Raw genomic sequence first — 16,834 nt, 5'->3', positions numbered from 1 at the left:
TTCGCAGCTCTTTTCCTCTTGTTCGCTAATTGAATGAGTGCCCGTGTCGCTGAAGAGAAAGGATTTAACATAAAAAAAATTTGAAAAGCCCTTCGAGCAAGAATGTCGAAAAAATGTTCTATTGTTAACCCTTCACTGCTTGCCATATTTTCTACAATCCGGACTCTTTTGTTAAAATGCCAGTTGGTTAGAGTGGTAGCTATTTGCTATCAGACATTTTTTGCGACATACTGACACACAGACATACACTATTTAATGTATGTATATTTCTACTTATTTTTGTTCGGTTTTTTATATTTTTAATAATAATTATTATGTTGTATTTGTATTAAATTTAAATATATAACTTAACATTATTAAAATAAATTGTACGTATTCTTTCACTATTCTTACCCCACCATAGCATTTTCAAAAATATATTTAAGGTGTTGCTTCAAATAGTATTTAATCATTACAAAATTAGACATTAACTAAATATTCAACCGTGGGTTCAAATCCCACACATGTTCCGATTATTATTTAAATATTAACGTACCGGCTAAATTCGTGTTTTATTGTTAAAGTTAAAAATCAATAGAAGGTATTTTATAAACTAAAATCGCGGTTTGTTCATCGCTAGGAGGGAAACATAAATTTGAAGTATGCCAAGCACATGTGAGTTTCATCCCTCTTTTGTTTCCAGGCTTTGTGCAAAATTCTTCACATTATCCAGGACTTTTCAAGCAAGTTCGCTCTCTGGAAACTTTGCTCCTTTTATTGTCACCGAAAGTGTATTCGCGGAGTATTCCGCATTTTCCGGTCTGGCCAAGTTCACCGATACACAATGTACACAAGTGAATCGACTACATACGTGGGTGTTTACAAAGTTACTGAACTTTTACTTTATTATTTTTTGCGGCAATAGTAAACTATTCAATGTCCCATTTCATGGAAATAGTTAAGAGTTCAAGATTTATAATATTTTACTGTTCAATTCTACTTTCAAGAGCATAATAGGGTAATTATTAAATCAAAAGTAATAAAATATATAAAATTAAAATTATCAAAATTAAAATAATAATTCTCTCAGCAAGCAATATTAAAAAATTTAAAGATTGCTATAAGTCATATTGTTAAAATAGTACTTATAAAATCAATGAAAAGATTTAGTTATAAAGTATAAATTAACCGACCATTTAAATATATGTTATTTTGTAAAATTTTGAAAAATCAATACAGACTATTGAATAGTATTTAATGAAATTGAATTTACTCATTAATCAAAAAGCATGTTATTGAAATAATAGAACCTTTGGTTGTTGGAGAAATATGAAAAATAAACGTATTTTTTTGTATGTTTCTTGGTATTTTCTTTTAAAATCTCTCGATGCTGGATTTAAAGTATGCGTCGTTTATACGGATTTTAAAAAAGCCTTTGACAAAATTAGTCAAGGGTTAATATATAAAGTATTGTCGGACTTATGTATTACTATGATTTAACTCTATTCTCGAGTTATTTGAGCGATTGTGGACAGTTTGTAACCTATGGCGGCTGATTTTCGAACGAGTATTTAACCCCTTGGGGGTTCCTCAAGGGTCCTACCTGTATCCTCTGCTTTTCACATTGCTTATAATGACACAATTACGGCAGTTACAAATTAAAGTGTAATTATTGGTGCAGATGTTTTAAAAAAAAAATCAATGCATTAGATCTGTTGCGGATATTTCTCTACAGATTGATTTAAATTTGTTTGGAGATCGGCCTCCATCAACCGTCTTCTCTCTTAATATTGCTGTTCAGCAACACAATGAATAATACTCATAGAAAAGCAGTTATTAAAAGTTCAGAATCATTTTCAACTACCTTTGTAAATACACACAATTTTCATGAAAACGTAATTTAAACATTCTAGATTTTTCAAACGAAAAAGATATACGTATATTGAGCTTAATATCAGTTAATTCAACATTGCAGGCTGCCATTTAAATTTTAAATTGCGATACAACAAAAAAATCAATGTATCCTTTCCGCCTAATAATTTCGCTCTCGAATTTTTATTCATAAATTCGTGAAAAACGGAATTTTACCAATGATTGGCTCCGGGACATTTATAAGCCTCGTGAAACATTGCATTATCAATATTCTGTAGTAAAATATATATGGGCATTCAAAATATATTATTTCTAAAAAATTTGCGACCTAACGGTTTATTGCATAATATATTTTATTTATATAAAACCTTTAATTAAATAATATAAATAATTTTACAAACATATTAAATGTATATACAATTCATGCTACTGAATACTAATCATTTTTATGTTAATAATTTGTAATCAGTTACAATTTATTAGTAAAAAAAACCTTCGTGGTAATAATTAAGGCAAAAATATTAAAAAAATATTTTAAAAATTAGGCGAAAAAAAAATATAAATATAAAAACAAAAACTTCTAAAAGATCTAGAGCCATTGAAACGTCTTTTAGTTATAATCTTATTTAACATTTTGTGCTTGTATTTTAATTTGAGGTTGTTCTTATCATCATAACCTAAGCACGAGATAAGCGAGCTTGTGTGGTTACCAAAATTTTTTTTTTAATTGTTGGCATTTGAAGGCAATTATGAACTTTTTTAAATTAGTAAAAAAGTATATTATAAATTGTTTATAAGCTTTATTTTAAATCACTTTTTTGCAATTCTTTAGTAATTTGTAAAAAAAATTATTGCTTATAGTACTCCACACCGAGCATGCCCATCTTAAAATGGGCTTGATTAATTAATTATAGACCAGGATTTTAATTTTTGTAGTTAGCGCGCTCTTTTAATTGAATATAGGTCTAAGGGCCACAAATGCGTCAAGCCCTTTGTAGTGTAAACAGATTTTTATTAAAATATTTTTCATTTGTTTTTGGAATAAACCACTGAATATTATTTTATATACTGCTGTTTAATAGATATATAGTGGATTAGTAGTACCATAGTAAATACAATTTTACTTACGTTTTTTCTCTTTTATTTTACTATGTTAAACTAAGCTTTGCAAAACTCAATAACACTTGAAAAAAGATCCGGCGGATCTATTTGTGTGTCATTCACATAGTGCTGCGTCATAAAATGTCAAATCCTGGTCGTAAATAGGGTTAAGGTCGGTAGCTCTGAACGCAAAGCAATAAAACCAACGCCCCTACTGAAAAAGTGTTTCACACAGCCTCGGATGAGGTCCAACTTTTTAGGACTGGAAAGCTCTTGAGCCTCAGTCAAGCGGATGATTCCCCAATTTGTAATTTGGAGACAATTCTTGTACAAAAGGACAATGTGGGTCACGCCATTATGCTCATAGAAAGTACCGTTAACTATGTATTGTATTAAGATCAATCTTGAGATTAAAAAATAAGGAAAAGCTTCATATTACATTGCTTATCAAGATTTTTGAAATAAAGGTTAGATAAGTATGATTGTATCATTATTAAGAATGGTTGGCTTATTATAAAATATAAGGATAAGTGTATTTAATTCATAGTTATTAAAACATAATAAAATATATGCTAACTATACATTGCATGGATTAGTAAGAACAGTTTGAGATACGAAACTTATTGCCATGTATATACACATGTATCAAAATTGGTATTCTAGTGTTCGCATGCTTTTTTTGTATTTTGCTTGCTAACGTAACGTTAACGTTACGTATTATAAAATACTTTTTTTTAAAACAATCTATTTTATATTTTTACAGCTAAATTTATATATAAAACAAATAGCATGATTCTTGTATACAGATTAATTTAGAGATAATGTTAATTTTTAAGCACGTATAAGTATGAGTTAATAACTATTTTATTATATAAAAATACAGCCAGTTAAAATTGAACCGCCAGGCCGTTTATATAAAAAATCGATTATGAAAAACTAAACGTAAACATTGTATAAAGAAATAATAAAAAAGTACGATTTTTCACATCAATCATGTTGTTGAAATTGCTCATAAAATTGTAAAAATATTTAACTTCAAAAAAAATATGTATATTTTTCTTAACCGTAAAAATAATAGATTCTACAAAAAATATTATATCTATGTTTAATGAAAATAAATAGCAACAATATAAACAACGAAACATGTTATATTTATTTCACAAACGATAAAGTTGTAGCATTTTTTTAATCAAAAATGAAAATTAACTTAATTTAATTTGAGTTAAAAATTTAAAATCAATTTTAATCTTTTAAAATTAAATTAATCATAAAAAAAATAATAAAAATTTTATGATAGCTTAAAACAAAAAAAATAATGATAATATTTAAAATCGTAGCAATAAAATTTTTTTGTAAAACAAAAAATTATTTTGAAGACTTTTTAAAAAGCGACATAAACAAAAAAATAAAACATTTTAATACGTTTAGAATCAGGGTGTGATTTTAGTGCTAAAGAAGTGAAAATTATTGCACAGTGTAATTTATTATGCAATCTTCCCTAATGGTTCGACCTACATTACCATTTCCAGATTTGCTGAAAAAAGAGTCCCTTAAATCGTTCTGATGATTTATCGATTCATCGCAGTGAATAATTATGCTTTCAAAGTGAACCTCAAAATCTAAAATTTATGTCGTGAATATCTCAATTTGATAATCCGAGTCCTCTAACGAGAAACGGAGACAGATCATAAACGAAATTTATCTAGCTATTCAAACAAAGCCATCGAGGATACGACTTCATTAAAGCGAAGAGACCGAATTGCATTGAAAGCATTCAAATGCTGGACTGAAGAAAAATATGGCGTAATTAAAAAGCATATTTTATAATTAAAAAAATAATAATAAGAACGTTTATACGACATAAATTATGTAAATACATTAAATAGACGTTAGTTATCTCTCTTCGAGCATATTAATTTGCGTTTATGGGCAATTTATTCGTAGACGTGTGATATAAGCACCGAAAGCGTTAAAGTGATTAAGTATTAATTTATATCTTTAACTTCTGTGGGTCTTTTTAAACTTTTCTCATTTTGGATGAACGCATGATGAAAATTTACTAACCGTCGTTACTAATTTGAAGAAAAAAGTTTTACTCTGTGCGTGTGTGCAAGTTATATATATTAAGAGATATTATAAGGTCGTTTGACAATATATGAAAAAATAAATTATATTGTTGAATAAAGAAAATCAACGAAAATAACACAAAGGACAATTGCCTAGACAATAAAGATAACTATTGGAGTATGTCACGTGAATTGTCGTACGATTACCAAGGGAGCCTTTGAACCCAACAGTAATGAAATTGTCAGTTTTGGATCGTAAAATCCGTATAATAATAATGGTGCTACATAGATTTTTTATATATAGTATGGACATAAAAAATCTATCTGCTCTTTTAACCGTGTCAAATAATATCAAGCTATAGTAATAAAAAAGTCAATATCAATTTATTTAGTTATTATAATGAAAATCACCACTGCTTAAAACTTCCAAAGGAGTTTTATTTTCTCATCTAGAGAAGTGTCTTACGCATCTCTATCCCATTAACTTATTAGTGTAGTAGTTTTAGTATCTATATTTTAAAAATTTTAAAACATAGTTTTAAATGTTTGTTTCTTCGTACAATGGTTGCTTTTTACCCAGTTATTGCTTGATGTTGTTAAATATGCAAATACAGTGAAAAATGAGATGGAAAATAATTCAGTATGGTAACCCTTATTATACGCAATTTGTATATAATACCTGTAGATTTTAAGCAATATTTAATGATGATAAATATTTGAAACGAATTCAACAACAAACAATTATGTTCAAGTAGTCGGAAATACAATTCCGGCTATTAGTGTGTTGCTAGATTATTTGAGCAGTATAAAAATTGCTTCTGGCGGATATTTTTATTATTGTATTCATTATACGACAATACTCTTTTTACGCGAAGATCTTATATATATAGAGATAAATCGATCGCAAATGACGCCGTAGCGAGAAGATTTACGACGGAACGGTGCATAATTTACGATGCCTGTATCGTATAGCCTGTGAGGAAACTTGAAAACAGGTGACTCGTGGGAAAAACTACACGATGGAAATATTAAAATACTTTGCGGCTGTGACCGGACCGAGGAAGGGTTGTGAATAGTCTTGTTTTTGATTTGTTTTTGTTTGCGGTCGAGTTTGAGTTTCAGCTGGAAACAAAGGTCGTAATATTGTGTTGTGGTTGAGCGGAGCTGTGACTACCAACTGCTGCCATTTTTCTCGCCATAGCCCGCAGCATCCCCGGGTTGCGAGAAATTTTCTCGCTTCGTTGTCGTTTGCAGTTATTGTTTATTTTGCGGAAGCATGCCGAGCTGTATATGAGATGTTCAAATCCAAAAGAAATTATCAGTTAATATGATTAAAATACAGATTCTGAGACTCTTTTTCGTGAATTCTAGGACGATATTTACAGTAAAAAAAATTTAAATTAATTATTAATAGATCATTAATCTAGAATCTTAGAAAACATATAACGAAAAATATGGTAAAGTGAAAAATATAAATTATTTAGAAATTTAATAGGTTAAATTTATTAAAGCAATTAAAATATATTTAACATATTTTACTAAGAAAAATATTATATAAGTAAATCAAGATGCACATTAACTGATACAATAATTAAATACTTACCAACAATAAAATATTGTAAAACCTATTTTTTTTGCCAAATGAAAATAAAAGAAAAGAATTACAAATATTGAAAAACGCCTGACTCTTGAATTTTAATGATTATATAGATTTCTCTCGATGGTTTATTTATGAAGCGCCTTTTATAAAATATTTTTTTTCTTCAGAAAATATTTATAATTAACTACAAGTGAGTAACAACAATTTAAAATAATTTCACATTTTATTTTTTTAAGAATGTGTAATTTTACAACCCTTTTAGCTGTATTTACTTTTTTATTAATTTCGTCTATTATATATAAACGACGTTATTTCTTGGATTTTTTTCTATTAAAAAAATACTTTATTGGAACTGCATAAATAATTTACATTAAATAATGGATTAATTCAAAAATTATTCTTACTTTAGATAATGAATTTTTAAGTTTCTGTTGCCAGGAAAAAACTATGGACATATTTCAATTAATAAATCAAAACACAATTTTGTAAATATTCGCCTTACTTACATGCAAAAATTAAAACATGAAATTTAGGTATCATATTATTTTATATTTAAATTAATAAACTGTAATGATAAATATGCACTGCGTTTAAAAATTGGTTAGAAAACATTGATTTGATTGAATTTCATTTTAATTACTGAAAATACTTAATATTGCTAAAAGTAGCGATCAAAATTTAGATAAAATATATAGATCCATCAATATTCAATAATGATTATAAAAGGCTTAGTGTCTAATAAAATATACTTAAAAATTGTAAAATATTACTGAAATATTTAGAAAATTACTTACTGCGTACACAACTAAATTTAAAAATTGAAATTGAATATAAAATCTTTAAAAATAAGCACTAAATTAAATTTTAATTACAACTGTAATAAAATACAAGATAAATTACTTAAAAATATATTAAAAATAGTCTACTATATTAATAATTTATCGATACATTTCTTAAACGATTGCGATTTTACAAATTGTAATGATTATTTTAGTTTCAATACAGTTTTTGATATTAAAACTTTTTATTAGTATTTTTAAAATGGCTATAAAGATTATTTAAATAGAAATATGAGCATGTTTTTATTTTTATAGAAGAAGCTTAAAATACATAATTTTTTAAGTTTTAATTTATTAATAATAAGAATATTTATAGTAAAATTCATAAAATAAGAGTTTATTATGATATTAAATACTATATTTATGTATATTATTATTCATTAAAATCATAGTTCTGCAATTTTTTATTAGATACATATTTATATTTTTTAGCTTATTTGATCGATTTTGCGTGATATTTCTAGCAATTATTATAGTAAAAAAGTTAAAGTTTAAGTATAAACTATAAGACTCTTTCCACTAGTTCTTTTCACCGATATATCTTATTATAGTACTGTTTTTGGATAAATAAAATTTGATACAATGCTAATCCATTTTGTAAAATTATATTAACTTATTATATATGCTTTATAAATACGTATATGATCATATTATTTAAACATATCTTTTAATAAATTAGAGTAATGATTCGAAAAATCGATCAAGAAAATATTGACCTTATAGGCTGAGGCAAAAATTTCCTGTTCAAGTAATTGCTAAAAATAGAAGTCTCGGATGGTCTCCAAGTACACTTGATTTAACCGCCTGAAACTTTTTTTCTCTGGGGCTATTTAAAAGAAAATTTTGCTCGGATAAGCCACAAACGCTAGCAGCTCTCAAAGAGAATATCATCAGTGAGATTACATAGAAATAACGATCGAAATATTGCAGAATTTGCTCACAAGGCAATTTGTGATCGGAAATTTATAAATTTTGTTAATAAAAGTTATTATTATCAGTATGGTGTCAGAAAATCAGTAAGCAATTTTTCGTCACCCTGTTGAAAAAAATACAATCCTATAAGAAAAATGTACATAAATATTTATTATTAATAAAATAAAAGTGTGTTTTTTTAATTAATTTGTTTATATACCATCTTTAGTATTTTTAAATATTTATCGCCATATTAGATAAAAGTTAATTTTATATTTTAAAATATAAACTATTTTTCTCATTGATAATATAAATAACATAGAAGAGGAATAAATAAGAATTACATATATTGTTTAAAGAAATAACAATATTTTTAAATAAATATATCTTTTAATCTTTTATATTTTTTTGTGGAACGATCGAAACACAAATAAAAGTACAATTTAAAGTAAAGAGCTTTAACTGAAATTGTAACAAGGGGACGTTTTAACATTAAAAATTCAGCGGCTAGAAGATTTGTGGTTGCGTTTTACAAAGCGTAACACAAAAATTCATGAAATTTTAAAAATACAACTCGTAACTCTATAAAGCACATTGTATATGAATTGATGAAGAGCTTTTCGAGCTTTAAGGCCTGGTTCAGCAGAGAGAGAGAGAGGGAGAGATTTGTCGAGAGGTAGTTTTTTATAGCTCGCGTTTGAAGTTGTCAACGGCATGTTATTCATACTTATTATACACAATATTTCGTTCTTATAAAAAAAAGTTATAAATAAGAGCACGTGAAATAAAATTAATACGATATGTGGAAAAAATGTTTAAGATCCCGACCCCTCAAGAGCTTCGCAAACACATCAAAAATTAGCAGAACTCGAGAAAATTCTCATACATCAATCATATGTTAAAAAAGTCACGGGTACACGCATTCAGACGCTGACTAATGGTTCTTTTCTTTTCTTTTTTTAGAACGATACCATTGCGCTAGATGCTTTTTATTTTAAAAATATAATTAAGCCCGCAAAAAAGAAAAAGCGACCGGTATATTTTTTTTTACTTAAGTTTTTCCCATCGGATCTAATTAGGAATATTCGGCGAGAATCCTTATATTTTATGGTAATAGAAAGCTGTCTCGTTATCCTTCGTCAACCATTTATAAAACAGTAAATAGACATTTCCCTTGTTGAATATTCACAACAAATGTCAGATTAATTTTTTGTATCGCCTTTAAGGAATCTTAATCGATATTTTTTTGGGATTGATCTAAGAGTTATTTGGGTCGAGAGGAATTGACCCCAATATCCTCAACAAATGGAGTACACAGGTGTTTATAAATAAATAGGGCCATTTTGAGAGGACATTTCGCTAAAGAGCTATGACCCGGCTAACATAAATTGTGTCGTTTTTATATATTATATGTAGAGTAAATGGTATCTAAACTCAATGACGCGATGCTGTTACTCTTATGTACATCTTAACGCTCCGTTGGAAATCTATATATAAGTTTTGTGATACACCTACAAGAAATATGTAAGAAAAGGGGAGAGTTTTATACATGTTTTAGATGTATTCAAATCCACGTCTAAGGCAGATTTATAGTTTATATGTAGGTATGTATGGCGATGTGTTACAGTGTGTGCAGAAATATTTTATTAAATATATAAAAAATAGTAGCAACAATAGTCAGCAATTAAAAATAAAATTCAGCTTGATAGTTAATTTCATCTGGCTTTGATGTTTATCAAATGGTTTTAAAATTATTTAGCCACTTCAAAAAACTGCATTGCTTTGCATTATACATACATAATTTGTTAAACTTAACACACAGGTTAAGAAAATTGCTTGTATTGAATATGCAATAAGCATATTAAATATAATATTGGGAAGCATTACTTACACCTAGCACACGTCTAATGAAAAAAAAACCGGTGGGTGCAGGTGGATCAGACGCAATTAAAGCATTTTTTTTATTAAGCACAAATATTTTAAATATATATATCTGAGGAAATAGCATTAGTTCAATACGCCACTGGGACACAACTTCTAAGCATATTTATCTGGGGACGCAGACCTCAGCTACGCGCTATCTAGGACTTGTTCATTGGGGTTACTACGACTTGAATGCAGCATAAAGGTTCATCACTGGTAAGAACAGTTGGCACGGGCTCCTGACTGACTATATTATGGGCATGTGTTCGCAGATGCACAGGTTCTCGATGTAGGCTATTTTACGAAGGGTTCTTTAAATAAGGTAGTCATTGATGGAAGCGTCTGGCCAAGGATGAGAGATCGGTTAAATGGTGGTCCGTTGTTATGCGGCATGTGAAGGCAGTCCGACGAGTCAAGCGTTAAAAGAAACGCTCTTGTTTTGTGAAAATTCTGCGTGCGTTGAATGCCGAAAAAATAGTAGACGCGATATTGCATAAGGTAATTTGAGGTCCATTTAGATATAAAAATCAATAATATAATTATAAAGTAACTGTTTTTAGTGTAGTAGTAATACCCAGTAGTTCGGTTTTCTAGGTACTCAATTTATTTAAGGCATGCGAATTGGTTTGTTCCAATCTGATATGTGTAATAGACACCGTATCTGATGTTTTTCCTATATTTATTTTTCGCGTTCACCCTGTATATCCGAAACGTGGCATGACTCGTACGTAAGCAGTGTACGTGACTACGTCTACCAAGTTTAGCACAAAAAGGATATAGGCACTAAATAAGAATGGCGAAATGAAGTTTGAAGAACAGACGCCAGTCGGCTACATCAATATGCTCTCCCATAGAATTGCCCCGCTTAAACCTCTACGGTTTCGCTCCTTAAACTTGGACGGATTAATCCGACAAAGGGAAATACTTAAGTTTTTTTTCTCCGCCACTAAAGCTCTAATTTAGGACGTTTAATGCTCGTTCCTCCTATCAATCTTTCTTGCGGGTTTTTTCGAGTAACCTTTTGTAATTAATTGCACTAAAAGGTTTTGTTACGTATTGTTTTTTAATCAACGTACACGTATGCCGCAAGAATTGCTCCAGTGAGATAACGTTGACGAAGCAATAGACAAATACATATGTACATACATATGTGTGAGTATTTGTTTGTAGATGTATGTATATACATATGTTTGCATAAATTCACCTATTATTATTATTACATTACGTGTTGAAATTATACAAAGATGCGAAATTGTAAACAATCCTATACATTGACGAGCGCTTTTCTGTTATTAGTTGCGTATTGTATTATGGTTTGTATAATATATAATATGTTTTGACAAGAACCAAAAACGTTTACTAAGGAATATATAATGTGTTTTGGTAGTTGAAGTAAAATACAGGTTAATTATTTTATCTCGTTTTTAATACATATAATGCATAGTAATATTTACATACGATGCAAGACTATTTGAATATAAAGCCATGATTATCTTTTCCGCTTATTATGTTCACCTTAAAGGTCGTAACTATGTTGTTTTGCTAAATAATTAACTCTCGATACCGCATGAAATTCAGCCAACAGAAAGTTTAATCGGGTTGTTTCTCTTAATTTTATATACTAGCTTTTGAACCCGGCTTTGCCCGCATTCCATTCCCTTAAAATTTGCAGTTTAAGCCAAATAAAAGGTTGTTGAGTTTAATATATTTTATTTTAATAACATTTACAAGTAGCGAAAAAAACTAAAAATTGGAATGAGAAATGTATAAAGAATATAGATAATATTTGAAATTAAGATATCAAGAATAGTTTTAAACGTGATGACAAGCAAAGTCAGACAGACTAGCAAAGAAACAAATCTTACTCGAAATTTAAAAATAAAACAGTACAATTTAACATTGTATCGACATAATAAAATATTGGGAAGGCTTGGAGACAATGTATATGGGTTATAATACAAAGAAATTGTGCATCACCGAACTCTTCTACAACTATTATGAGCAACTGGATCGTTTGCGCGAGAAAGTAAAAAAAAGCTTATATTCTCAATATAAGTATGGCGATATGGCAAATTTATTTTTAATAAAATCAAGAAACTTGACGGAAAAGTTTTACTTCGTTTACCTTTTTCTCAAGACCTTGCTCCTTCCGACTACAATTATATATTTCGATCGATACAACAGTGCAAAAAAAAATGCAGTCGATGTAAAAAATTTAAATTTATGCAAATATTATGATAATATAATTAAAAATATTAAAGGAGAAATGGGAAAAGATTATTTCTTTAGAATAATATTAAATTTTAAATTATTATTAAAATAAAAGTCAAATTTGTGTGATATATCAAAGTGATATTTGTGTTTCATTTAAAAAAAACATTCATATCGAAATTACATAGTAAATAAATATTTACTTATATAATAAATATATATTCTTTTTATTACTGCCTATATATAAATACACTAGCTTACATTTACCTTACTTTATGGCCTTTAATCAAACTTATCTTCATACACACTATAACATTCATTAATAATTTACTTATTCATTAAATAACACAATCGATAAACTGTTCAACAGTGCTTTTATTTCTCGATGTACTAGTTTAATTAATTTCTGTTTCAGGTGTAATTAAATTATTTCAATGTTTACACGTTTACAGAGCTTTATTAAAGTCTATTAAATCTGTGTAATATATTATTCATAAAGGGTTGTAAAATGTGTTATTTATTATATAAATTTATCTACTGAATATATTATCATACTTAAGAAGATTAATCACATAAACAATTTATTGAATAAACACATACATGGGTCACATAATTAAGAGATAACTAAACAAGAATATGAAATGTTTTTTGTTAAAAATAAATTTAAACAATCATCTGAATTAGATACAATTTTTAGAAACGCCCAATTGTATAATATTTTTATACATCAGCCTTACGTTATAAATCCATCAAGAATATACATTATATATTATGTACTATGGGGTGAAAATAAAACTAATCTTGTATAGTATATACATACATATATCATAGAGTATATATCATAAATTCGCTTTTATTGTTGAAAAATGTACTCACTCCATTGTAGATGATGATTAATGACTTATTTTATAAGGGTATACAGGCTTTGGGCGAATCCGTTTCTAGGTGCGTTCCAAGAAAAATTGAACGGCCGAAGACCTGAGCCCTACTACGCTTTGGCTTTTCGTAAATTCCTCGCAAGGACGTATATCACGTTAACGTTTCCAATATACCCATAAACACATAGTGGTAATAATATTAAAAAATTTCAAAATAATTGGTATAAGTTAATCTTATAGTTAAAATAAAAATATTTTTACAATAATAATATTTACTGTATAGCATTTTTATAACACATTGATCACGTTCTTATGTATCTATGGTCTATTTTTAAACTGTATAAACATTTTTCATGTAATGATTTCTAGTTAAGTTTTATTTATGAAAATGTTTATTATTTTACCTACTTACAATTGACAATATTTTTTTATGTAGTTATTTAATATACGTATTCTTATTTAAAAAATGTAGAAAATCAAAATACTACAAAGTACACAAATCGTAATAAATATTTAAATCAACTTGATCAACAACAACAAATATTTTATAATGAAAATACTGAGAATTTATCAGTCTAAAACTTTAATTATCTATATGTGAATTTGCAATATAATTTGGCAAAATAATGTATATAAATACGTAATTTACATTTATTCGTAAAATATATATAATTTACAATAGCAAATAGTATATATCATATATACATATATAGTATATACACATATTAATTACCAACTACACTAACAACAAAATATATTGAGAAAATAGCTAAGAACAATTTTATAGTGGCTTCTAATTCATAATAGTTTTATTGTCAATATATAATATAGAGATGTGCTTAATTTTTATTTTGATAAGTTTATTAAAAAACAATGAAATTAATTAAAAAATTTAATTACTGTTTAATTTTAATAACATATCTTATCTTAGTGCAGTGTAATCAATGTTCTTTCTTTAATTTTTAAAATGATCTATATTTTTTGTAAAAATATATTTAAAAATATTATATTTTTGATACGTTACATTTGAGTGATAAAATCACGCAATCACGTGAGATGACACGTTTACAGGTTGAAATTATTATTTGATAAACGTAATCGAATAAGTTTGATATTCAGGTGAACGACATGATCGGAATTCTAAAAAGTGAAAGGGAAAGTCAAATATCAAATCTTTGTCAAATTTTCACAATTTTCGACATTATATTTATTTAATTCAATTTTTATTTGATTATATTAAAAACATCACTACCTGACAGATTAAAATAATGTGTCAAAATGGCCAAAAGCATATTATATTTAACAAATTTAAAAATATTATTAATTAAAAACATGAAAAGAGGACAGACAAAAGTCACATTATCGGGTGTGTATTGTACAATAAGTACTGAACCAACTCTCCGTATGTGCACATGAAAATATAAAAACTTTGATGCACAGTATTAAGTAGTCAGATAGCCATTGCCAAAGAAGAGTTGATAAGTGTTATAGTTGTAGCCTCTACAGGCAAGAATAGTGGATGAGACCGAGAGCTATGACCGCCCTTAGGGGCTCACATCTGGAACTGCTGGAACACCGAAGGTTTGTCAAGCTTTGAGCAAATTCCCAGAAGTGTTGAATTATGTAAATACTTCTGCCAGTTGATAACGAAACGTATCTCAGTGCATCCACAATGTTAGCAATGGGAAATAGGAACAAATAGTACCTGTATTCCTTTTAGTATAAATACCGAAGGAATTTACGCTATACTTTTTAGAGCTACAAATTATTGCATTGACTCACTATGCGTTAAATTTTATATAATAAAGCCAGTTTTTAGTATGATTAGGGCATCATAAAGAGTGCGCAATACTAAATTATTCCTGCAGTAGCGCACATTTCTCAAGATAAAACTAAGCATTTTTATCGACCTATTGATTAGCTGATTTCCATTAAAAATTATGTGATATTTGTAAAAACGTTAAAACTTTTAAGAGATGTAAAAATATTTAAGATTATCAAAAATTACAGAATTCATTTAAATATATTAAATTTAATGTTGCAGGCATTATAGGGTTTATTCCTTGCGTTTTTTGGACATTTGCTGCAGAAAATGTCGTTTGGCCAACTAATGGCGTTTAGTTCCGCATTAACCCGATTATGTGTTATATAAAGCATTGTGTTTTCACTAAACCCGTCCCGTGCGGCCGTTAAACCCCAAAACTAGCATGAATCACATGCATTACTATGTATTGTATATTTCTAATCTTCACAATCGCGCCTCAACTCCAAACCGTGGAGTGAATATTTACAACCATAATATATAGTTGGTATATTAAGTAAAAAGTAATAAAATAACCATGAGAAATAATAAATATATTTAATAATTTACTGTAATTTACCAACCAATTGATAATAATTTACCAACTATATTATTTTTTTAATTATTAATTTAAAACGAAAAACTAACTAAATATTTTATTTTAATACATGCTGAAATCGATTTTTTTCGATTACGTTGCAAATTCAAAATAATCTAATGTATATAGATACAGACTGTAATATATAATTATCTATGATTTTTTAACAGTACTCTTTCTATTCTCGTTGTCGTATAAATAGTTGATTTTTAATTTATTATTTAGTATTTAGTTTTTTTTAGTATTTAAATTACAAGATGAATTTTAGACAACTCTCACAAACCTAATTTTGCTCGTTCAAAATCTGTAATATAACACTTGATAATAACGAAAAATTTGCAACTTGCTTGTGTGACAAGGTATTAGCGTATCAAAATTGTATATATAATATAACTACGTCTTTTTGGAACGCAATAAAAAATATATTACTAAAATTTTTAAATTATATCTGACATTGATTAAGTGTATAAAATAATATTATTTTTATTTTTTAGTTACGAAATTCATCAGGACTGGCATAGCGGACAAAAATGACGGTCCCCCTTATTTCGACAAGACTTTCTACGAGGCAGAGGTGGACGAGAACGAAGATATTAATCACACGGTGCTCACCGTCACCGCCAACACCGCGAACAATGGTGAGTTTATTTTTTTGTTATATAAAATTTCGCATTGTTTAAGCGAGTGGCCGTTTGTGGTGTTAAATTGGGCCAGAAGCTCACCTGGGCATTGTACGTAATTGCATTGTTAGGCTGGCTTGGTTGAAAGCTCAGAGCTTTTGCACTGCACGTACACGTACGAAGCTTTCTGTGATGACTCACTATTAAGCACATAACTCCATTAGGTTATTACTGGAAAGGTTTCAATTCGATTACGATTTTATATAGAAATTCTAAAATAAAAATCTCATCCGAAGACGGGTATTATCAATTTGTATATTAAAATATCGCAAACGAAATGTAGACAGCGACGGATCAATAGTGTATATTAGAAAATCCAATATCTGAACATCGCATAATAGTAATAATTATTTTTAATTTTTGATATAACTGTT

General features: G+C 27.9%; 1 protein-coding gene across 1 annotated transcript in view; it reads left to right on the top strand.

Annotated features, from left to right (window-relative positions):
* The window catches only part of LOC148226247 (neural-cadherin-like), a 203,686-nt gene that overhangs the window by 102,417 nt on the left and 84,435 nt on the right, over positions 1–16,834 (top strand). Inside the window, exon 2 of the mRNA XM_088203951.1 lies at positions 16,275–16,418. Coding sequence (XP_088060077.1) covers positions 16,275–16,418 — 144 coding nt within the window. The remainder of the gene's footprint in view (positions 1–16,274; positions 16,419–16,834) is intronic.

The sequence above is a fragment of the Plectrocnemia conspersa genome, unplaced genomic scaffold (assembly GCF_051122295.1).
Source record: "Plectrocnemia conspersa isolate PC_06_02 unplaced genomic scaffold, ASM5112229v1 ptg000014l, whole genome shotgun sequence".
In the NCBI taxonomy this organism is placed as follows: Eukaryota; Metazoa; Arthropoda; class Insecta; order Trichoptera; family Polycentropodidae; genus Plectrocnemia; species Plectrocnemia conspersa.
Note: the sequence above shows the minus strand (reverse complement) of the source record. Positions and strands in the feature narration are given on the sequence as shown.